The sequence below is a fragment of the Momordica charantia genome, assembly GCF_013281855.1.
Source record: "Momordica charantia cultivar OHB3-1 chromosome 9 unlocalized genomic scaffold, Mcharantia_2.0 BLBB01000009.1, whole genome shotgun sequence".
In the NCBI taxonomy this organism is placed as follows: Eukaryota; Viridiplantae; Streptophyta; class Magnoliopsida; order Cucurbitales; family Cucurbitaceae; genus Momordica; species Momordica charantia.
Genome location: NW_028275167.1, coordinates 17,544,298 through 17,569,801, shown reverse-complemented (window position 1 = coordinate 17,569,801; position 25,504 = coordinate 17,544,298). Strand labels below are relative to the sequence as shown.

General features: G+C 39.8%; 1 protein-coding gene across 2 annotated transcripts; it reads right to left on the bottom strand.

The window, feature by feature from the left end:
- Positions 1-5,110: 5,110 nt before the first annotated feature.
- Positions 5,111-23,925, bottom strand: LOC148209112 (uncharacterized). Of its 2 annotated transcripts, XR_015793388.1 has the most exons (7): positions 23,629-23,925; positions 23,444-23,520; positions 23,293-23,338; positions 22,101-22,248; positions 21,103-21,244; positions 18,105-18,320; positions 17,922-18,037 (listed from the first exon to the last, which is right to left on the bottom strand). XR_015793388.1 is itself a non-coding variant. In XM_088128353.1 (6 exons), exons 1-6 carry the CDS (start codon positions 23,876-23,878, stop codon positions 5,265-5,267), a joined length of 960 nt encoding a protein of 319 aa, XP_087984479.1. In that variant the 5' UTR covers positions 23,879-23,925; the 3' UTR covers positions 5,111-5,264. The 2 variants fall into 2 exon arrangements, 1 of the variants encoding a protein (XP_087984479.1); XM_088128353.1 differs by lacking the exons at positions 17,922-18,037; positions 18,105-18,320 and adding an exon at positions 5,111-5,561.
- Positions 23,926-25,504: the final 1,579 nt, after the last annotated feature.

Genomic DNA, 25,504 nt, shown 5'->3' with positions numbered 1-25,504 from the left:
ACAACGCGCGTTTTACTGAGTTGTGCCCTATATTTTCGAGGGTGCTATAAAAGCAACAAGATAAGGTTGTCTCATTATCATTCCCCAAAGGGGAATCAATCCCAAGAGAGAAAATACTCCAAATACAGTGCTGAAGTAGAGGAGAGCAGACCCATTTCGAGGAAGAGCAAACCACGGGAAGGAGCTGTTGTTGGACATTGTGTGCTGGTGGTCTCCATCTGCGTTTTTCTCTCTTTCTCTAGAATGTATTGTATCTTTTATTTACCCATTTCGTTTTCCCTTTCCCCCATAAACTAAACTCCATTTTTAGGGAGATTTATATGTTGTAAATATTGAACAACCAACACTTTAGCTGTTTTCTTCTTGCTATTTAATGGAGCTGTGTGTATTTTCCTTCATCTTACTGAACATTGTTGGCCACCTTGTTTAGTATGCTAGCTTCTGTATGACCAAGAAGGGCTTATCGTTAGTTGACTTGCTCAATTTGTGTTTAGCTACTTTTTTCTAGTAGATTCGTGGATACTCAGGAATGAGGTCCCCTAATCATGCTTAAAACTTGGGTTTATTGCTTGGGTATCTAGCAACAGGAGTTGTGGGTATTCATGTTTGGATGTCTCGGAAAGGAACCATGTCGAGTTGAGCAATAGCATTCGATTACATGCTAGAGTAGAGGTTGGGATTTAGTGAAAGCATAAGGAATCTCCCTCGTTTCCCCATATTTGTTAACCTCTCATTCGCATTATGTGCGAAAACATTTTCTTTGCCCTAGCATATGTTATTACAATATTTATCTCTTGGATTTTATTTCTGCATTTTTATAGCATTTTACTTAGTTTAGTTATACAACCACTTATTATCTTTTGTTTCCATTTTTTGTATTCTTTAACGCATGCTTAAAGTAACATCCTTAGTCCCTGTGGATTCGACCTCGTTTACTACAATCGACGAGTATAGTGTACACTTGCACTTGCATTCATCACAGTTGTGGGAATGCAACACCCCACCCTCTCACTGGCCCAAGAAGGACTTACGGTTATTGGTTGGACCATAACCGGATTGTTCATTAGAGGAGCAGTGGTATTTAAGGAGTAAGATGTAACTCAGGGATAAAACGGTAATTTGAACCAGCTTGAGTTATGAGCACTCGTGATGGATTGACTTGCCGTTAATGATCGTATATCCGTGAGCGCGAAAAAATTATGCAATGAGAAGAGTGCCGCTGCGAGTCTTTAGTGGAGTGACCCATAGTTAACGAATGTTGATTAACTCAGTTAATAAGTTTGACCGATTAATCTTTTATCGTTGGAGCCTCTGATCTGTAGGTCCATTAGGTCCCCTTGCTAGCTCACAACGGGTCAAAAATTATGAAATAATTTTAAATGTTCAAATTATAGAAGGGAATGTATATAATGTATATTGATACATTATATATAAATGTATATTAATTTTGGATAAAGATTCAAAAATTAATATCATATATTTTGAGAGAAATTATTTGAATGAGATTCAAATAAAAATTAATATGAATAAGATTTATATTAAAACTATAAGTTAAAAATAATGTGCATAAGAGGTACATTACAACTCTAGGTTATATAAGAGAAATGCTTTAGAATATGATTCTATTTTAGTAATAATTAATTAAATGTTAACTATTTATTTGATTAATATATATATTTAATTAATTAATTAATTGTTAATTAGATTAATAATTAATTAATTATATATATTAATTATTATTATTAATTGTTAATATTAATTTAATTAATATAAAATAAAAAAAAAACTCCCCTGCAACAAAAAAAAATGCAGGGAGTGGGAAGTTTTGAAGTATTCTACAAATTCAAGCTCTACTCATATCTAGCATTGCTCTCTTCTTTTCACTCTCTCTCAAAAATAAGTTGAAAGAATTCCCTTTGATTTCATAACCCGGTGCTCCCACAAGCAGTAATCGGTACCCAGAGGATAATAAGGAAGATCAATTGGTGGTGTCAATCGGTGATTACTTGAAGAAAAGTTTTTCAAACGTAAGTAATTTCTTCCCTTGTATTTTCCTTTGGTTTTGTGGTTTTTTTCCCTAAAAATTTAAGAACAAGATCATCGTTTCCACTGCGGGATTTACGTTCCATCAGCAATAAAGATCCTCATTTGAGGCTTCCTCCAACAAAATTACTCTCAAGATAGTGAATCCAACTAATAAAATAATCACAATCTAGAGGGTGAGGGCAATTGTTATGGGCTAAATAAATGAGACTCGGCAAAAGGATAAGAAGACGAACTTGGGCTGAAGATAAAAGGGCCCGACTACACGAGTCGACCGAGCAGAGGACGAGAGACTTAGATCAACTTGGTCGACCAGGGCTCGACGCTAACCACTTCTCGGTGCAGAGCAATTATCGATTGTGGGCCGAGAACTCCTATCAGTTCTCTCCGGCCATTTTACATAGCCAGCCCAAATGGATCATGGATTCGACACCCTGATCGACCAAGAGTGGGGCAAGCCCAGTAGAGAAGATCTCCACAAAAATATGCAGAGAAATCCCTATAAATAAGATAAGAGACCAAACCCTAGAGACATGCTCACAAGACTCTACACTTTATACTATACTACTTCGATCCTAACTTAAGCATCAGAGATCGTGTGGCAAGAGTCACACCAATCTTAGTGCTATGTTGTTTTGCAAGTATCATCGATCCCTTTATTGTAGAAGAGTGGTGCTAATTTGTCAGAATCCCAAAAGGCCAACAATATGAGTACACATCCCAACTAGGTTGGCACTTACTCATTTTTTAATCATGTGCATTTTCTCAAGTAGAATAAATAAATACAATAATATAAATATAATGGAATGAATATTTAAAAACAAAAAATCATTCGGAAGAAATATTGTCTTTAAATTTCAACACTGACGATTTCAACTTTTCCATTTCTTCAATCATTTTGTTTTAATATTTTCTTCTTTGTGCATTCTCTTTTCTGTTAGCCACCAATCTTTTAGACATGTTAATGCTTCAAAGATTAAAGATGATAAGTTGCTTCTGGTGTCTGATATAACTTAACCACCTACACTAAAAGCTTATTCTTCTGCTACGGTCGAAATAGGAATTGTTAGTATATACCGTGCCATAAGAGAGAGCACGAGATAAGTATTTTCATATAATTTCCACAAATCCAAAATATTAAAAGGTTGAAGAGTATCCATAGATATTGTTGGTAAATCTATATAAATTTATAAATCAAGATATGAAAATATTAAATAAGTATCGAAAAATCAAGAGTATCCATAAGATGCACCAATAGTGGTAGTATAATTATTTGCAGTTTTCTTTCAAAAATCATATATCTCATATAATTTAGAATTAAATGAATTTTTAGTATTATTAATTTTATGAATATTATTATCAAACAATAAATCTAAATAAGTTTAAAAAAAGTGATTTTATAACTAGGATAAAAAAAACATTCAAAGCAAAAATGTAATAGGCAAATCATCCAAATATTTATTAAACTTTTCTTTCATTTTTCAATCACAGATTTAAATGAATCTACATTAGAATAATTCTTAAACATAAAATAAATATTAAAGTAAATTTAATATAAATTGACAAATGCTTGAAGAATATACCAAACAAAAATATTTTGTTAAGGTATAAGAAACAATTAAAAAATCTCCAATAACTGAGGCATATCTCCAATCAAAGTTCAGTAAGTTCAATATTAACATGATGAGAACTATTATGCAATTTAATACCATACAAATCTAAAATCTCTTTATATGCAACAACCGCCATTTTCAACATTTCAAATGTTGAATTCCATCTATGAGGTAAATCAATTCAAATATTTCTTCTCTTTTTTAATTGTTGACAACATTTAAAATATAATTCATGTAACTATTAATATTACAAATTAAAGATTTAACTTTGAAATAGAATAAGAAAAAATCGAAAAACTATCATGTACAATTAAATTTAAAATATGGGCACAACAATGAAATATGAAAATTAATGCCTAACGGTAATTAGTAGCTATATAATTATTGTTACGAATATATCTTGTTGTAAGCTTATACTAAGTCATTGTTTGTTAATTCTATTTTTAGACTAGTGTATTATTAGGTTATTTCTATTCTTAGGCATCTATTATTAGCACATTCTTGTATTTTGTCAACTATAAATATAGTCAAAGTACCCTCATAGAATACAGAGGAGTACATTCTTTTCAATTATTACTAACATTATCTAAACATTATCTAAAGTTAGAGATAAAACTCTAATATAGAATTTCCTATTATATAACTAGTACGAAGAGATTCAACCATTTTAAATGAAATAATTTGTTTGCATAATTTTCAATCAGCATCAATATAATGCGAACTCAAACAAAGATAGTCATATTGATGACAAGAAGTCACATATGAGAGGTCAAACAACTTCTTAACTTAAAAATTAGAGAAATAAATTTTTAAAATACCTTTTTTTGCAAAAAAAAAAAATAATAATAATAACAGTTGTTTTTGCAATAAGAAGTTGAAAAATCTTCGTATCGTGAGTTAAATGATTTCTAAATAGCACCACTAAAATCATGGTTATGGATAAAAGAGGAAGCTTCCCTTAATCATGTAATCTACTCATTTAGATCTAGCATATTTCTTATTATAAGAAATATTAATTAAATTGCCTAATTGCATATATTTTGTACTAAAAAAATGCATATATATACATTGTGTTTTTTGACTACAAGATCTGATGTACCTAATAAGATGAATATTATCATCTTTTAAAAAAAAATTACCACAAGTTTTGCACTTTGATCTCAAGATCTATTTTTTTATTATCTAACTTTTTCCTACCTTTTCAAAATACTCCCAAACAGAAAATGTTGATCTCTTACGGTATTTCGTTGAACAACTTCGACAATAAACATACTTACACTTGTAGCATTGCTTCTATATTCTAGAGCTTTGAAATTGACATTGTGAGCATAAACTTGAAATAAAGATTATGGGAAGACAGAGAGATAAGTAAACTAAAGTAAATGCCTTACATACAGAAAATTAAACACATCTGAATGCATTAACAAAACAAAACTCATACATAAAGACGAAAAAAGGCAAGCCAGTGGACTGCAAAAACAGTTAAAAGTTAAACTTATATATACATAAACAACGATCAACAATAATATAAATAACTACTCCTTTTAAGAAGCAAAGTAAATATTAGAGATGAGAGCATCATCATCAGTTTTATTAGTCGCTATTACATCAAAGTGACATCGATAGGTCTAAGTCGATTTTGTGTTTATGAATTGACGAACTTTTGTAATGAGGGATTGAATAAGAGGAGGAGAGCGTCTCACTGGCGTCGGAGGCGGGTGCAACGGCGGAGTTACTTGTGCAGGGAGGAGGATGGTGCAGGGAGAGAGACAATGAAAGTTCAAAATCTTTGCCTTTGCCTTCGTCTTCTTTGCCGTGATTTTGATCAATTACTCTTTCTTCCTCTTGATTGTCATCTTTACGACATTGCATGAACTTTGGCTTTTGATCCTCTTGAGTAGTGAGCTATAAACAAATAATAAGAACTCAGATCGTGAGAAATGATTATAATTTTTCTTTTTAAATATTACATCACAAATGCAATAGTGAAGTTTAGTTGAACCTATGGTCTCTAAAAGATGTAAAAAATGCTTTAGAACACTTAATCTTGCTCAAGTTAGCAATTTTATAGAGGTGGAATTGTATGGACCAATTCTTGATATCTGTTTTATCTTTCAAATCTACTCGTGAGTTTTTAAGTGGTTTAATTTTCTGATTAAACCCTTCACCGTGACAATCAACTGTATATTTTTTTTGTTAAGAAAGAATATAATTGTGGCCCGCTATGATTACTCTCGTGTTGGACTATGGTGCGTTTGACAGTGATTTTGGCATGACTAAAATCACTTTTGTCATTGCTAAAATCACTTTCCTCCAAAATTATTATATTGCGAAGGGGTAAATTTAATTTTGGAAAAATCTACAATCATTTTACAGTGAAGATGCTCACTTGGGTTGACCAATACGAGGACGACTAGCACAAGCCGAAAAACCAGGGCCAATTAGCTCAAGGCAAGCCAACCAACCTCACAAGTGACAAGCATGGGTCTGACAACCCTAAGATAACCATCCTAGGATGCTAAGCAGGGCATGACAACCATCTCGAGTATCAACCTTGGCTAACCAATTCGGGTCAACCACCCAAGGCCAATCAGACCTGGGTGGACCACCCAAGCGTACCAACTCAGGTCGACCACCACGGGTTGACCAATACCTTAAGTCGGCAAGTTTGTGACGAACATCTTGAGCATGACCATATTGGCTTAACCATTCCAAGCCCAGCTGCACTTGGTTGATTAGCCCAACCTAACAAGCATAGGTTGACCAACCCCAACTAACCCATGCTAACCAACACGAGGTGACAAATGGGGACGAGGACCTTGATCAACCAAGCCAAACTGACCAATCCAAGCTGACCACCCAGACCCGAGCAATCTAGGTCGACCAGCCTGAACATGACGACCTAAGGACGACCATCCCAAGCAGACCACCCCAAACTTTATGACCTAAAGATGACCATCCCATGCCAACCAGACCAGGTCACCACCCTGGGCCGACCACTCAGAGCGGTCGAGCATGGGTTGACCAAGCAAAGCCTACCAACCTCGATCGACCACCATGGGTAGACTAAGCTAGGTCGAGAACCTAGAATAACCATCCTACGCTTGGCCATTCTAGGCCCAACCCATCCAGGGTTAAACCATCACAACCCCAACTACTCTCGATCGACCAACCCAAACTAACCAACACAGGTCGACCAACCCGAGCCAACCTTCCATAGACGACTAACCCAAATCAACTAGCACATGTCCCACCACTATGGGACAACCATCCAAGGTCTAACAATCCTAAGACCGACAACCTTAAGTCACAAGTCCTAGTTGACCAATTCGGGCTGACTAACCTAGAACAACCATCCTAGGCCTAATCCCTGGCCGACAAATATGAGCCATCCAACACTGGCCGACCAACAACTCAGGCCAACCAACCTAGGACGACCATCCCGTGCCCAACCACCATGGGATGATCATCTTGAGCCCGACAACCTATGGCCGACGACTTTAAGTCCACCACCCCAAGCCGACCACACCAGGTCTGACCATCCCAGGTCGATAGACTTGGGCCTACCATTCGAGTTGACCAACATGAGCCAATGAACTTAGGCAACCACCACATGATATGGTGGTCATTTTTACAAAAATTGTAGGAAAATTAAGAATGACGGTGGAGATGGGAAGGAAAAAAACAAAATAAATAAAAAAATGAGAATAATACACTTTTGATCCCTGAGGTTTGGAGTAGGCGTGGTTCCTAAAATTTCAAAAGAAACACTTTTTCTCGTGAAGTTTGAAAATTTGTTCCAAATGCTTATTTGAATAGTTTGAGCATTTGTAGTTCTCTCTCTTCCTCTTCTCTCTCATCTCCTCTCTTTCTCCCCCATCTCTAACCAATCTTTTAGTCCTTAAAATTTGGAGCAGTGGTCTATTTCATTTTTGAAATATTATTATTATTTTTTAATCATACTAATGGGAACACGAACAATTTTATAATTTTGCTTTCGAGGAGGTGTTAATTGCGCATAAATTGGTCAAATTTAGGGCCAAGTTTAATAAAATTAAAATATTAAAGTTAATTTTTTTAAAGCAAAAATTTTAAGGTTAAAAAAAGCTTAAAAAAATAAATTTAACCATAAAAAGTCATAATCTAAAACTATTTTCGTATTAGTTTATTTAAACAAAATGAAAAGTACAAGTACACATCACAATTCTTTCTTTTCAAACACTATTGCTATTGAAACTCCATATATATATCTCATGTTGATAAGGAAAAAGTTGAAAGCATTTTTGAACGTTGGTCTAAAAAGGTGGAATGAAAGAGATGGGACATTGACAAAAATACAAAATAGCTTATCACTTCCAACTTTTTAAGATCATGCTATGTTAATATTCTTTCTGCAGCAACGATTTTCTCAAAATCGAACTAAAATAATAATAATAATAAAAGACAAAAAAAATCTTAAAATCTGTGAAGGCAAGCCACAAAACACCGCCAGAAGAAAATCCAAGCATTTAGGTTTACATACTATTTTTGGTGATTTGGTTTTGATTAATTTGTGTATGTAATTTTCAAAAGGTTCATTTTTACTTTTAATTTTTATTTATTTTACTCTTAATTTTTATTCATAATTCATGTACCTGCAAATCACAATTTTGGTTCTTTAGACTATTTTAGTCCCTTCCTTCCTATTTTTATCTCTTGTTTTTTTTCAATCTCACTTTTAGCATGACAATTCACTGGAAAATTTCTTAAAACGTGAATATAAATTTATATTAAAAGTTAGTTTTCATTGTGTATAAAATTTATATTCAAATTTTACAAATAAAGATTAAAATGGTCACTTTCAAATGTTTAGGGACCAAAACAAATATTTTTAAGTATAGAGACTAAAATAAACAAAAGTTAAAAGCACAAATGTCCAAATAGATATTTTAAACGTATAAGAACTAAAATAAAACCAAAGTCGAAAGACCAAAATAAGTATTTAAATTTAATATATACATAATTATGTTTTTAAGAACTTTTTTTAGAGACAATTATATAGATGGTATAAAATAAATATGTATTTTAAAATATAACAGAATGTTTAAAATTTTACAAAAAATAATGATCATATTCAAACTTAAATATAACACAAAACCGTGAGAAAATCAAATTTAGGGTACCTATAGAAGTTCTGGAGTATAAATTTTTGCCTTTGTGAAAATATTTTTCGCTGCCCCATTCATTAAAGTAAATCCTCACCTCTTCAAAAAAATTTAAAATGAAAAAACGAAATAAAAATCTCAATCTCCATTGGATATAAATTCTCACATTGAAAATCATAAAGGGTAGCAACTGCCATTTTGTAAATTCTTCACACAAAAGATAATATGTAAATATGAAAAATTTTCATTCATATATTACTAATATATCATTTTTTTATTACTGATACACCATTTACCTCGTGATAAAGTATATTCATTGATATATGTATCATTTTTTATCATTAATATACCTTTTTTAAATACATATCAATAATATACTTAATATGTAATACGTGAGGTATGAGTTGATACTTTGTTGTAATTATAAAAAAATATATATTCTATTATAAATTTTGTAATTATGGAGGGTACTACTATTATTAGAAAAGCTCCTTTAATAAGTCTTTACGGCATAACTAACCGTTAAGATATCTTATTTATTTGTTTAAGATTAAATCGTGTTGTACTGAAAAAAAATTCTAAGGCATACACATTAATTAATAGAATCGAGAATACTATTTTTAATTATGTTCAAATTTCTGTAAATGCTCCTTAAATCTAAGGACAACATATGTTAATATTTTTTATGCTCGATTTTTTGCCTTTTATAATTAATAGATGTTTTGACAACTAAGTATCGTTCAATATGGCTAAGACATCTACCTTCGACCAAAGGGTGTGATTTGGAATCCCTACCTCCTATATTGTACTTAAATGATAAATTTGTTAACCCTAGGCCCATAAAATTAGCTATAGCAATTAATAAGTGCATTTAATGGTGGTAAATTAATGATTAAGTTAAATTAATGTAATTAGTGATTAGAGTTAATCAATTGGTAAATATGTTATGCCAAAGCGAGCATAGTTCAGCGGTAATGACATATATTTTCTTATTTTCAACTAATTAAGAAGTTATGAGTTCAATGCCCCACTCCCACATGTTGTACTTAAAAATGGTAAATATGTTGTTTTCAAAAATAAAAAATAAAAAAATGGGTAAATATGTTAGTTATTTCTTTAGCATGTAGAATGTAGATTAGTGATTATCGATAATCAATAATTTTTACTTTTATTGTTAATCACTTAATAGGTGTAGGTATATGAATAATTAATAACTTTTAAAAATTACTATACCAATATGTTGGAGGCGAATCCTGGCCTGCCACGTGTCACGATCGAAAAGGTGAGTTGGTTGAACACGCAGACAAACATAGAAATTGACTCTGAGATACTCAGGTCGGAAGATAGGGTAGGACCTACAGTGCCGAGCCGAGGTTAGACGGAGTCCGTAACAATGTCCCTTCCGTACCCGACAACACGCCGCGATTTTAGGGTGTGTCAGAACCCCTGTCGGGCCCAGTTTCTATAAATAGAAACATTTGCCTTAAATGCAAGGTACGCAATCCTAAGTAGACTCGGCAAATTAGCTCGGACTAGAACTAATTTGCTCGTCGGAGTGCTAATTTTGTTTTGCAGGTTTCAAGAAGTGTTCAGGGGAAGGTGCGGGACCGTGGGCCATAGCTCGTCCTGAGCATACCGATCTAAATCGTGTCCGAGCTCATTCAATTCCGGACTCAAACATCTGGCGTCGTCTGTGGGGATCGACATATCTAGAAGTCGGCCTCGCCTTTCGCAATCTGAGCCAATGGCCCAAACCCGCTCCCAACAGTCACGATCTCAAGTTTCGCCTATTCGCTCTCCGATGAGGGATGCTGTCACTTCCCGAGCCCATCCTCGACTCACGTATTCTCAGGTGGCCGGGACTCCCATCATCAAACAACGACCCCAGGCGGGGGTGGTCAAGGAGAATGGAGGTCGGCCGGCCACATCCGATCCAGTAGCAGTCCGGAACTTCCACCTCGCCTCAGATCAGTTCCCGCCACTGCAACCTCAGAGGAACGGGTTGCCGCCCCGTGCACCTCGCCTCCATGGTTGGGGAAACACAGGTGCGCGCTCCGAGGCAGGCGTGGACCCCGTCATGGTAGCCAACGTGATCGCCGAGCTCACGGAAGTTAAGGCGAGGCTCGAGGAGGTCGAGAGAGGCAGCGAGGTGTCCAGCTCTTCCGTCTCCAGGGATCCCATCCGAGGAAAGGGATCGATGCATCCGACCCAAAGAACGGAGTATCGGTTCCGATCTCGTAGGGAGGCCCAAGCTGGAGCACCCTCGCGAAAGCCACAACGGGTGAGGACAGGCAGGACCGTGGGAGCACAGGTGCGCGACCACCCTCGGCAGGACGATCGGGTCGAGGGCCGGCGCCCGAGGATCCGACCAATCCGGACTCCCTTGGCATCTTTCGATAACTCCAACGCCCATCAGGGCCGAGGTGCCGAGACACCGAGGCGACGAGTAGTGGCACCCGAATATCGGGAGTATTTGGTTGACGATGAGGAGGAAAGCCCAGTGGTCGACGTTCAAGAGAGGTCCTCCCACGCTGACCATTCGTTTCGGTCTGAAGTAGACCTCCTCCGGGATCAGTTTCAGAAGGAGATAGAAGATCTTAAGCAGCGGTGTAGGCCTGTAGACCCGCATCGCGTGGCTGAGCAAGAGGAACCGCCTTTCTCCCAAGCGATCCTGGACGCACCTATTCCACCGAGGTTCAAGGCTCCGGTCATGAGTTCTTACGACGAGTCTGGAGATCCGATCTCCTACGTAGAGGTGTTCGAGGGGAAGATGGATTTCCTGGCCGCAAGCGACGCCATGAAGTGCTGAGCATTTCAAATAGCCTTTGAAGGCTCAGCAAGATTGTGGTACCGACAGTTGAAGCCACGATCCATCGACGGTTATCAATAGCTGAGAAGGTTGTTCATCAACCAGTTCTCAGCTCGGCAGTTGATGAAGTTGCCACCCTCTCACCTCGGAATAGTGAAGCAACGGGACAATGAATCCTTGACGGAGTACATCGCTCGGTTCATGGACGAGCATGTCAAAGTGGTAAGTTGCACTGATGACATCGCCATGATGTACTTCACCACGGGACTGAACGACAGGAACCTAATGATAGAGTTCGGAAGTCGACCGCCGGCCTCCCTGAACGAGATGCTCGCTAGAGCTCGCCAGTACATCGACGGCTTGGAATTGTGGAAGGCCAATGGAGCTCGACGGAGCAACCATGGTAAAGATCGAGACCAAAGGTCCCCTCCTCCCAAGAAGCCGCGCAGCGATGGTTGAAGCTCGTCTCGGCAGGCCGACGACAGTAAGAATAGAGGCCGTCGAGACGAGAAAGCCCCTTCAGACCGTCGAGGGCTGAAGTTCGACAAGTTCACTCCGTTGAATGCCTCAATTGCGGAGATCTAAGCGGCGGCCGAAGACACCGACCTGGAGGCGCTTTTCGCAGCCCCAGAAAAGCTCTGCCGACCTCTAGGGAAACGAGACAAGTGGCTCTACTGCCGATTCCACAAGGATCATGGCCACAACACTTCACGCTGTTTCCACTTGAAGGATCAGGTTGAGGATCTGATCCGGAGGGGCTATCTGAAAAAATTCGTCGGCAGGCGTGAAAGGGCGGAGCCAGGGGGATCGGCTCAGGAGGACAAGCAAGGGAAATCGCCCCCGCCAAGACGGAAGGAAGATCGACCTGCCATTATAAATACCATCCATGGGGGTCCAAGTGGGGGACAGTCGGGGCAGAAGAGAAAAGCTCTGGCTCGGGAAGCAGCACACGAAGTCTGTACCTCGTACCCCAAGGAGTCTGTGATGCCGATCTTATTTGACGACCAAGACGGCGAAGGAGTGCACATGCCCCATAATGACGCCCTAGTAATCGCCCCACTCATAGATCACGTGAAGGTGAGAAGAGTTCTTATCGACGGTGGAGCGTCGGCCAACATCTTATCGTTCTCGACCTACACGGCCTTAGGGTGGGAGAAGAAGCACTTAAAGCTCAGCCCGACGCCGTTGGTCGGCTTTGCAGGGGAGTCGGTGAGCGTGGAAGGATGTGTCTCGCTCCCTGTTACCATCGGCGAAGGAGATCAACAAATAACTAAAGTCGCAGAATTTGTTGTGATAGATCGGAGCTCCGCGTGTCGGCCCTTGATTCATGATTTTAGGGCAGTCCCGTCTACTTACCACCAAGTCTTGAAGTATCCCACCTCGGCCAGAGTTGCGACAGTCCGGGGTGAGCAGAAGACATCCGGAGAATGCTACGTCGCTGCGATGAAGGGAACAGCCACTTGTGCGGTGGTCACGAGCGCGCCCAAGCCGTGTGCCGACGAACCAGAGCCGAGCCGTGGCACCCCAGTTGAAGAACTAGAACTTGTCCCTCTGTTGGGGCCAGAAAGACAGGTCAGCATCGGCAGCAGACTGGGGGCCGAGGTGAGAGAGAAGCTTGTCGGTTTTCTAAAAGCAAATGCTGATGTGTTCGCATGGTCTCATGACGACATGTCGGGCATAGACCCAAGTATAATGGTGCATAGACTTAATGTAGATCCTAGCTATAGGCCTGTGAGACAAAAGCGTCGGCCTGTCGACGCCGAACGAAGCAATGTAATTTGTAAAGAAGTCGAGCAATTGCTACGAGCTAAATTCATAAGAGAAGTTCATTACCCCGCGTGGGTATCTAATGTAGTTTTAGTTAAAAAGTCCAACGGCAAGTGGCGCGTCTGTATTGACTTCACGAGCCTCAATAAGGCATGTCCGAAAGACAGTTTTCCCCTGCCTCGGATAGATCAGCTCGTCGACGCAACGGCAGGGCATGAACTCCTCTCCTTCATGGATGCCTACTCCGGGTACAATCAGATTCGGATGCATGTGCCCGACCAAGAGCATACCGCCTTTGTTACCGACCAAGGGTTGTATTGCTACAACGTCATGCCATTCGGTCTGAAGAATGCCGGGGCGACCTACCAGCGGATGGTCAACATGATGTTCGCCAAGCAGATCAGACGCAACATGGAGGTGTATGTAGACGACATGTTGGTGAAAAGTAAGCAGACGAGCTCCCATTTAGCCGACCTAGCAGAGGCCTTCGGCGTGCTTCGAAAGTATCAGATGAAGCTCAACCCGAGCAAGTGTGCCTTCGGGGTCTCGTCGAGGAAGTTCCTCGGGTTCATGGTCCACGAACGCGGAATTGAAGCAAATCCGGACAAGATAAGGGCAGTCCTCGAGATGGAAGCACCGAGGAATGTTAAATAGCTGTAGAGGTTGAATGGCCGACTGGCAGCCTTGAATCGCTTTGTGTCTCGTTCCACGGACAAGTGCCACCATTTCTTCCAAAAACTAAGGAAAAAGGGTCGGTTTGAATGGACCGACGATTGCGAAGTTGCGCTTCGACAGTTGAAGCAATACCTCAGCTCGGCTCCCTTGTTGTCAAAGCCGCTGCCTGGCGATGTACTCTACCTGTACCTAGCAGTGTCAGAGAATGCAGTGAGCTCAGTACTTGTCAGGGAGGCGGAAGGGCGGCAGAGCCCTGTTTACTACATGAGCAAATCACTGATCGAGGCCGAGGCACGTTACCACTGTGTTGAGAAGCTGGCCCTAGCCTTGGTAACCTCGGCGCGACGCCTACGACCATACTTCCAGGCACACAAAATAATCGTCCCGACAAACTTCCCCTTGAGGCAGATTTTCTACAAGCCCGAAACGTTGGGTCGCCTGATGAAGTGGGCACTAGAGCTCAGTGAGCACGACGTCGCCTTCAAGCCGAGAACAGCGTTGAAAGGTCAGGCAGCCGCAGACTTTGTTGCCGAGCTGACCCCACCCAGGCTAGGGGCGATGTCCGTGACCAGTGGACACTCTATGTGGATGGTTCGTCTAATGAGAGAGGTTGTGGCGTAGGCATGCTGCTCCTCAGCCCTGGTGGCCTTCGGTTTGAGTACGCACTCCGGTTTAGCTTCCGAGCTTCCAACAACGAAGCCGAGTATGAGGCGTTGATAAATGGACTAAAGGTCGCCAGAGGGATGGGCGTGAGGCGACTTTTGATTCTCAGCGACTCCCAGCTGATTGTCAATCAGGTTACCGAGGAATACCAAGTAAAGGAAGCTCGTATGGAGAGGTATCTGGCCAAAGCCCGAGGGCTCCTCGCCCAGTTTGAGGACTATGTGATTCGACAGGTGCCGAGGTCCGAAAACTCCAACGCCGACGCACTGGCTCGCCTGGCCTCGGCATACGAGACCGATCTACCAAGAACGGTTCCAGTTGAAATACTTGTTGAATCGTCCATCGACCAGCCTGAGTTAATGGAGATCACGTCAGCTCAGCCTACATGGATGGACCCAATTAAGGACTTCCTGGCCAATGGCTCAGTCCCCGCCGATCCGAGCCAGGCCAGAAAGCTCCGACGCCAAGCTGCCCACTACTTGATGCAAGAAGGCAAGCTTTTCAAAAGGGGATATTCCCTACCATTACTGCGGTGCCTCGATCCAGAAGAGGCGAGGTATTTCATGCGCGAGATTCATGAAGGGGTTTGCGGAAACCATGGAGGAGCTCGGTCCATGGCCGCGAAGGTCGTCCGCCAGGGCTACTACTGGCCGACGATTGAGCGCGACACCAAGGAGTTCGCCAAAACATGGACAAATGTCAACGCTTCGCGAGCATTTTGAGACAACCCCCGGAGATGCTGACGCCGGTCTCAAGCCCTTGGCCTTTCGCTCAGTAGGGGATAGATCTGATCGGCCCACTACCGATGGGGAAGGGGCAGTTGAAATTCGCCGTAGTAGCTGTAGATTACTTCACCAAGTGGGTGGAAACAGAACCTCTTGCGTCCATTACCGAGGCGAAGGTCGTCAACTTTGTATGGAAGAGCATAATATGTCGGTTTGGTATACCGAACGCTATCATTACTGACAATGGAAAGCAGTTTGACGGTGCCCGATTTAATCAATTCTGTCAACAGCTCGACATACGTCACCTCAGCTCGTCGCCTGCCCATCCGCAGTCTAATGGGCAAGTTGAAGCCATCAACAAGATCATCAAGCGTGGTCTGAAGACGAGGCTAGAATCTCTGAAAGGTCGGTGGACAGAAGAGTTACCAGAGGTATTGTGGTCCTACCGAACTACACCCCGCCGATCTACCGGTGAATGGTCTACCGGTGAGACACCATATGGCCTAGCCTTCGGTTCGGAGGCTGTTGTCCCTGCGGAAGTCGGCATGCCAATGCCTCGAGTTGAGAATTTCGACGAGCGAGCCAACAGTAAAGCCCTACTCGTGAATCTTGACCTCCTCGAGGAGAAAAGATCTCACTCCCAGCTTCAACTGGTAGAATATCAGAACCGTATGGCTCGGTACTACAACACCAGAGTAAAGGTCAGAGCGTTCAAGCCTGGCGACCTCGTCCTCAAGAAGGTAATGCAACATGTCGGAGCACTCGAGCCGAACTGGGAAGGCCCGTACAGAGTCTTAAAAATACTCCGACCTGGAGCGTATTTGCTGTCCGACCTAAACGGGAGACAACTCCCTCACCCATGGAATGCCGAGCATTTGCGAGTTTATTATCAGTAAAATGTGTGTAATCCGACGTGTAAAATTTCATTCATTAATGAAAGTTGATCTCCAATGACTTGTGCAAAATTTGACTTTATTCGTTAGCATCGCCCACTACTACCGAGCTACGTCAAATGGGGGCCAAGGAAGACTACGTGGTATGACCTATGCTAAACGACCTACAATAATATAAACGCGCAAAGCAATGGTCAACTCGTAAGAACCAGACTATCCCAAATACGCACCGTCGAGCTGAAATGTTCGGCTCGTAAGCCATTGTATAAGTAAGAAATTACTAAGACTTGAAAAACTCAAACAACGAAACCAAAACCAAATTGAAAATTAAATTAAATTTCTCCAAGTATAGGGACCTCAGAGAGAAAAACTCGAGTTTGGACGAAGTTTGTTTTCATTGAGTTTAAAGTTTGATGAAGAGCCGAAGTATAATTAAGGTTTAATTAAATTTCTTTAAGTATAAGGACCTCAGAGGGAACAACTAAGTTTGGGCGAAGATTGTGTCTCATTGAATTCAAAGTTTGATGAAGAGCCGAGGTATATATGCCTCGGCTCAGTACACTGTTTGAATTTAAAAATAGTAAAGCAGGGGAAGCAACTGAAGAAGGGGACGAGCTATTCTTGCGGAAGGTCGGCAGGGCTGCTAGTTCCAACGTCGGCATCAGCGACCACAGCGGCCTCAGTAGCCCCAGTCTCCTGATTGACATAAGTGGGGCGGTCAACCCAGATAGACTCATACTCCAGCCCGACAGCGGCAATGGCCTCCTTCGGACAAGAGGTGTCGAGCTTGTTGAGGGCATAGAAGAAGCCCCTGTCCGCTAAGTCGCGAGCTAGGCCATCGAATTCAGGGAATTCCTTTATCTTCTTCTCCAAGTAAGCCCAGCTCGCCAGATTTTGCTGAGCTTCATTCCAGCCCTTCTCTGCAGTCTCAACTTGGCCCCGGGCGTTCTTCAGGTCGGTACGAGCTTGGGCTATCAGGGCCTTCGACCTGTCAGCCTCGGCCTCCTTCTCAGCTCGCGCCTGCTCGGCCTCGGCTTGGAGCTCAGCGATCCTACGCTCGTAAGAGGCGTTAGTCTCCTCCTCCTTCAGGTCCCGACCTCCGAGCTCCAGGCTCATCATTGATGCCAAGAGGCAGGCGTGGTAGTGCAGCTGCGGAGACCAGAGGTTAAGATAGGAAGACTAAAGGAAGAGAAGAAAGGCAGAGCGAGAACGAGCTTACCTCGGCAGCAAGAGCTACAGTCTTCCTCACCGCCTCCACCGGGTCCTCTGGCACCCGAACAGCTCGTTCTATTCGACGAGAGCTCGAGGACCTTACTTTCGTCGCAGCCTCGTGGATGCTGAGGCGGGAGAAGGCGAGCTTGAAGGGGAGCGGGAGCTCGTCGCAGTGTTGCCGACCGTGTTGGGACCTTCCTCCGAGTCAACCATGATGGGTGGAGGTGGAGACCTGGAATTGACCTCCTCGGAGGGGAGCGTCTCCCTCGCCCGTTTCTTCCGATGCAGAGGAGTAGCCGACTCTTCGCCCCCGACCACGGTCTGCAAGGGTTGAACTTGGAGGGCCTGGAGCTTGGCCAAGTTGGCCAGCCCAGGAGCTGGGACGTCGGCGCTACTCGTACGACGACGAGCTTGAGGAGGCGCCGGCGGAGCGGTTGAGGCAGGGGCCGTTGCCGTTTTGTACTGCTGAGTGCGAGGAATTTGGATGCCATTCCTGTAAAAAAGACGAGGTTACTTAAGAAACTTCCATTGAACGAGCTGAGGTGCCGATAAGAGGTTACCTTCAGGAGCTTTCCTCTTTTGCGAGCTGCGCTGACAAGGTTTTGGAAGTTTCTTGAGCTCGTCCGGGTGGTCGCAAAGACTGAGCCCGCAAGAGAAAAGGTGAGAATTGGAGACGAGAGCTTCACCCCACAGTGCGTACCTCAACCTCCGCCCTTGAGCTCGTTTGATGATCTCCCAGGACTTGTTGTTAATCCTCGGAACGGGGGACGGCAGAGCTGCAAAATGAGACAACGTCAGGAACAGGGATACTCAAGTTAAGAAAAAAAAAACGACCCCAGCTCGCACCTAAGACATTCACCTACGTCTCCGAACTTTACTGGGACTTGACAGGTCGGCTCACCCCCTCCCTCCCTCCGAAGCCACTCGCCAGAGACGAGGAACCAACACTCCTTCCAATTTTTGTTAGAGAAGGGGTTCCTAATCAGCTGACCTACGTTCCGCCGAGTTGAGAGGTAGTACCGACCCTCTCCCTCGTTGGAGGCTTTAACGGTGTGGGTCGCTAAGAGCTGATCTACAGTGAGTCTGTCCTCGTCCTCATCTCGGAGAACCCACCACAGGACGTAGGCTCCGAGCACAGTAGACCACCCATTAGGCGAGAACTGAGCTGGGGCGAGGTTGACTGCGGTAAGGAACCTTTGTATAAAAGTGTGGAGTGGAAGTCTAACCCCCCTATGGAACATCTGGAGGTAGAAACTGACGAAGCCCGGTCAACCTCGCCCCAGCTCAAACTCGACGTAAGGGTTCCTTGAGGTAGGAGCTAAGGTCGGATCTCCTAAAACGTCGCTCGAACTAGAGGAACTAGAAGACCCAGACGACAAATCCCTAGACGAGCTACTCATCGCCAGACCTGACTAGGAGGACTTAAAAGAACTATCTAAAGAAAGAGGGAGAGAGTACCTGACTTGGAAACGGCCGAGGTACACGAAAACTCAAAAGTGAAAAGTGAAAGACTTTCGCCTTTTATAGGACAGCCCGGAGGCACGAGAGCCGTTTGATCAAGGAGGGATCAACGGACAAGATCCGCCCACGCCAGGCTGTCCCCACGACGACGTTTGGGTTCCCGAAGCAGAAGTTAGGGCTGACGACATCCATGACGTCACACATGCACGCGTGGATTCGACCCGTCCCCAGTTAGCTCGGAGGACTTCGCCGAGCCGACCTCCGCCCCGCCGAAGTGGGGGCCAATATTGGAGACGAATCCTGGCCTGCCACGTGTCACGATCGAAAAGGTGAGTTGGTTGAACACGCAGACAAAACATAGAAATCGACTCTGAGATACTCAGGTCGGAAGATAGGGTAGGACCTATAGTGCCGAGCCGAGGTTAGACGGAGTCCGTAACAATGTCCCTTCCGTACCCGACAACACGCCGCGATTTTAGGGTGTGTCAGAACCCTTGTCGGGCCCAGTTTCTATAAATAGAAACTTTTGTCTTAAATGCAAGGTACGCAATCCTAAGTAGACTCGGCAAGTTAGCTCGGACTAGAACTAACTTGCTCGTCGGAGTGCTAATTTTGTTTTGCAGGTTTCAAGAAGTGTTCAGGGGAAGGTGCGGGACCGTGGGCCATAGCTCGAGCATACCGATCTAAATCGTGTCCGAGCTCATTCAATTCCGAGCTCAAACATAATATTTTCAATTAAAAAAAAAAACTAAGTGTGATATTTTTCAAGTTAAATTCCATTTTCATCCCTCAACTTCTAAGATTTTGTGAAATAGATTGGAACATTTAAAAAAGATGGGTCGAAGAATTTCTAAAATTTCACCATTGTGTCCCATAAAAAAATGTCTAGAAAGTTCACCGACCTCATAAATAATTTTTAAATTGACCTAATGTGGGTGACCTATACCTGAAATCTAAAGACTAATTATTATACATTTTTTAAAGTTAAAAATCCAAAAATTTAATGACTAAACTTGTTATCTAACTTTTTTTTAATAAATTAAATATAATTTAGTTTATTAATGTTAGTTTTTATCTATAAATGACTAAACTTGTTATCTAACTTTTTTAGTTTATTATTAGACACTCTAATTTGAGACTTGTTAACTTTGGTCCTCAAGTTCAAATTTGGTATCTATACTTTCAATAGATCTTAAATCTTAAAATTAGTCCTTATTGTTGGTTTAAAGTGAGTTTTTATCTCACCTAGCAAAACAAAAAATAGAAATAAAAAATCATTCGAGGAATGAACAATGCAAAAATGTTGCCAAAACTACGATAGAGGAAAGACTTGTAACAACGAACACATTTGTTTGATAACCAGTTCATTTTTAGTTTTATGTTTTCAAAATTATGCTTGTTTGGTCACAATTCCTTTAGAAGTTTTCACGTTTCTTAAAAACACATTTAAATTCTTAACTAAACTTAGAAAAATAATAATAATAATAATTTTTTAAACTCCGTTTATTAAAAGAAAAAAAAACAGATGTAAAACAAAAGAAATAATGTTTACCAGTTTAATTTTAAAAAACAAAAAATCGAAAATAAAAATGGTTATAAGTTAACAATAAACTAGCGATGAGATGAAAATATTTTGAAAATCATATGGAAACACATGAGTGAAAGTAGTGTAGGTTTAATTAAAAAAAAAAAGAACAGAAAACAAAAAAATAAAATAGTTATCAAACGGACCTTACATATTTTCTTGCGAAAGTTGGATAAACTAGCAATGGAGACTATTTTGAATGTCTATGGAAAGTACCACCAAATTTGAACATTTGAAAGTATATGAACTAAAACAATACCCACCTCAAATAATATTGACAAAAATGATATTTGATTTTAACCCATTTATAAATATTTTAGAAAGTTGTGCTATCAATTATTTGCTTCTCTTTTTTATTTTTTATTTTAAAAAAAATTGAAGCTATCAAGCAAGACAAAGGTGTAGAAATAATAGTCAACCATCCATCAATTGCCCTTTAAAAAAGCTGTAGAGAGAGAGAGAGAGAGAGAGAGAGAGAGAGAGAGAGAGAGAGAGAGAGGAGAGAGAGAGACCTGAGTAGTATCTTGTGGGGATGGCAGAGAGAAAGATGAGGCCATGGCCTGAAAATTATAATCATAAGCGTACGGATTTGACACTGTCTCATATATTCCTCGGCTGCGGTGCTCCTTCTCGTCTCTCCAACACCTTCTGCCTCTTAAGCCAATATCAAATACCAATGTCAATGTCGATGTCAATGTCAATACCAATTCCGAAACATCACTTACATAATAATAACAAAACAACAAACACTTCAACACAAAAAGCAAACCCCATCTTTTCTTACTTCTCTCTTGTTTGGGTTAGGATTAGGGTTTGTGTTATGTAGTACGAAAGTTAAGATGTCGAGTCTATGTATGTTTAATACGTGGTTAACTTACTTTAACCTTTGAATTTATGTGAACCATTGTAATTTATATATGGATTTATGAAACTCGTCGTTGATTTTATTATTACAAAGTCCAAAATTTTGTAAACTATTCAGTTTGTCCTATAAAAATATTGATTATAGGAAAAAGATCAGTTTGTACCTTTTGAGTTAGGTGAGTGAGTCCATTTTATCATTTTAATAGGTATTGCCAATTTAAGCTCTACGCTTGAGTAAACTGTGTAATTTAATTAAATATCCTCAATTAATTAAGCTTCATTTCATTGGAAGATTTTGTGATTAACTATGAATGTTTGTTCTAGTTGTGGGTTGTGTTCGGATCTTTTTAGTTAGTTGGATTGAGGTAATTTGTTGATAAAATTATTATAATTTTTTTATATACTTAATTTCTTACCAGGTTTATGTATTTTGATTTATTGGTTGGTGCAAGTTTATAGTTTATATTTGATTAAAGTTGTAAGTAGTTTTAAGGTTAAAACCGTGCTACTAACCGTTAGGAGAGAGGCAACCACATTGAATAATTTTTTCAAATCCAATATTCCGTGACTTCTTGTTTCGTAAATTAATTCAAACTCACTAAAATGCTGTGAATATCAAATTTCCCCTTTAATTAAAACTAGTTACCTTTTGGAGGGCCGAGTGCTGCAAACGCCCTCTGATTTTGATTCTCTACAAAGTCCCAAAGAAGAAAAATGCAAGAGTTTCAAATTATTTCCTTCTTCAACAACGCTGCCATCGTCGTCATCTTCAAAACATGGTTTTCTTCTCCCTTCTGCCACACAATAACTTTTTATATTTAATCAAGGGGAAGCAGGAACTAAAACTCTAATTTAAACATATAAACATAATTACATTGTTTCATATATATATATAATACTTAATTAAATGAGGTTTAAATACTATTTTTGTTCTGTACTTTTGACTTTGGTTTAATTTTTGTCTATTTACTATCAAAATGTCTATTTTGATCCATGTACTTTTACATATGGTTCATTTTAGTTCATATAATTTTGAAACGCTCATTTTAGTACACGTAATATCTAAACATGACTATTTTGATTCCTTTCTCTTTTTTTTTTATCTAATTTATTTTGATTAAATTTTTAATATGACACTTCAGTCACTGAATTTTTTGAAATGTAGTCATAAATTAGTGGTAAAGACCAGTTTCCATTGTGTATATAAATTTTGTATTAAAATTTTACAATAATGGACGAAAATGGTTACCCTTTTAAAAGTAGAAGAACAAAAATAGACATTTTGAAAATACATAAACTAGAATGAACAAAAAATAAAAGTGTAAGGACATAAATAGACATTTTGAAAATAAATGGAGGAAGCTGAACCAAAGTCGAAAGTACAAGGATCGAAATTGTATTTAAACCATTAAATAATATTCAGAAATATAAATCACATGGTATTTAAAATTAAAACATGGTTTTAGTTTAATTTGAATAAATTAATTTTACAATGCATGAATTAGTATTTATTATATTTTCATGTATACCAAGAATTTTAAGGTGGATTTAAAGTTGCAACATACATATGTGTATGGGATCAAGAACTTTTCTTTCAAAATCTCCTCTAAAATAATTATTGTTTAACTAAACTTAAGTTGGCGTTTATAAAAAAAAATTTAAATACACACAAATGACCTTGTTTCTTCTTCAAAATATTTTCTTATTCTAAATTCGATCTCTCCCTTCCATACTTTCTTTTTTTTTCAATTAAACTAATTCTAGTGTTGGAAATTTTGTATACTTATGTAGAATAAGGTTTAATATGGTTAAAATAAAAACGTAAAAAAATAATGTACCAGCTGCAGCTTGTCTTCCCAAGTCACCTATCATACTTCTATGCATCTGTAACTCAAAAGAATTAAAAAGTAACGAAGAACAGATCGTATAAGGAATTACAAAATCAAAAAAAAAAAAAAAAAAAAAAAGGGTGGGGAGAAGAGAGAAGACCTGAAGATGGCTCTTAACGTGAGATATGGAGAGACCTTTCACATCCATCAGCTGCAGCACTAGCTTGGGCGTTGCTTCTGCAAATTAAAACCCCAAAAGAAAGAGGGAAAAAAATTATATTATATGAACCAATAATAGAAGGAATTATTAAAAGAGTGAAACGCGGCGTTTTAGGTTTAGGGTACTTTGATGGCCACCGAGTGTCTGAATGGCAAGAAGGAAAGAATGGTGGAGCTGAGGAGTCCATCTTAAACGCGGCGTTTTGGATCTTACGTACTGTCTAACACCGCTGCCACTCATATTCTTCTTTTTCTTCATATGAAATTTTAGCAGAGAAACAGAGAGAGAGATCACGGGAAAGGGAAAGGGAAATGGGGAATTTCTGATAATTCCTGCTTTTCTTGCGTCACTGTCACTGCTGAGAAGTAAGAACATATAACAAACACAATGTATTAAAAGGATGAATCAACTTTGAATCAACTTTTTTCTTTTCATATATATATTTCAGGATGTTATATAACCATTATGTGTATATATATATCACAGGATGTTATATAACCATCATGCGTAGTTCATTATTCTAAAAAGATAAAAGTAAATCAGAAGAATTTAAACGAAATGAGTTTAAATTGTCCAGTGAAAATAGTTGAAGTGGGCGCAAGTTAACCTGAACAGAATATCGAAATATATATATAAATAAATAAAGTGGTTAAAAAGATTCTATTTTTTGTAACTAATTTATTTTTGTTTTTTAAAATTTTTGCATATAAACAATAAGTGAAGTTTTTTTTTTTCTTTTTTTTTTTTTTTTTTTTGCTTTATTATCTACTTTTAAAAAGGGAGTTCTTAAAATCTAAACAAAGTTTTCAAAATTAGAAGACAATTTTGTTTTATTATAGTTGTTGGTGTTTGTTTGTTTGTATTTTTTTTACCTTTTTTTTTTTTTTTTTTTTTTTTTATAATTTGACCAAGGAGATCAATTATGTTTTAAAGGAAAGTGAAAATAATACTAAATAAATTGGGAAGTATCACATTAACATTCACCAACGAAAATGGTGTTGATGTAGAATCCTATACGAGACGATAGATTAGTTTCTGATCCTAAGTGGGAATCCAACAGCCAAGATGATGACATTCGATGTGGTCCTCAACCACATCGCTCCAAAGCTTAAATCTTAAGTTAACTAATACTTAATTCGAGTTGGTGTAGAGTCCAACTTAGTTAATTTGCATAGAAATTGCGTGTCTTTGAGAGGAGTAGATCACTCCACCTTTTACCGTGGAACTTTTTGGGAAACATTGTCCTACCATGCATGCATTCCATACTTGACCCTCAATAGATTTTACGTCGGTGGAATATATGTTTTAAAGTCGATGTCGAGTAGGACTTTCACTGAGTCAGCCAAGTCGCTTTGCCTAACTCATCTCTGTCTTCGACTAGTCCAAGTTGAGGCTCGAACACGTGTTCCCAGACTAATGGTTCAAATACATATATTTAAAAGAAAGAGAGAGAAAAGAATGAAAGGAATAATGAATGGGTCATATCTTTTCATGGGGCTTTAGGTGGGTGATTTTTGCTCTCATGTTATTCTTCGGCCAAATGATTAGCCCTACGCTACGCCAAGTTTGGGAGTTGGCCATTGACCCTCCCCCAGCCCCCCAACCTCATCATAAGCGCCAAATCTTGTCATCAATCACAATAATTCTCTTTCTTTTTATTCTCTGTATTTCCTATCAGGAGGGACATAGAATATCGTTTTGTCTTTACAGGACATATCTCACTAATTTCTATGCTTTTTACCCAACTTTTTTCATGTGGAAACTCTCTCTTCAATAACAAATTAAAGTGTTGTAACCTATACTATGTATACTGTGTTAATTATTATGCATGTTCATGCTTTATGCGTCGGTTTCGGTTTCGGTTTGCTTTTTATTACTTTCTCTAAATATATAATTTAGTTCCTAATGTTTAAGTGATTCTTTTTTTAATTTGAATTCTCATGGTATTTTTTAAGTATTGGTTAGCGTTGTCGCAAAACGTGTTGAAGTTAATTAACAAAG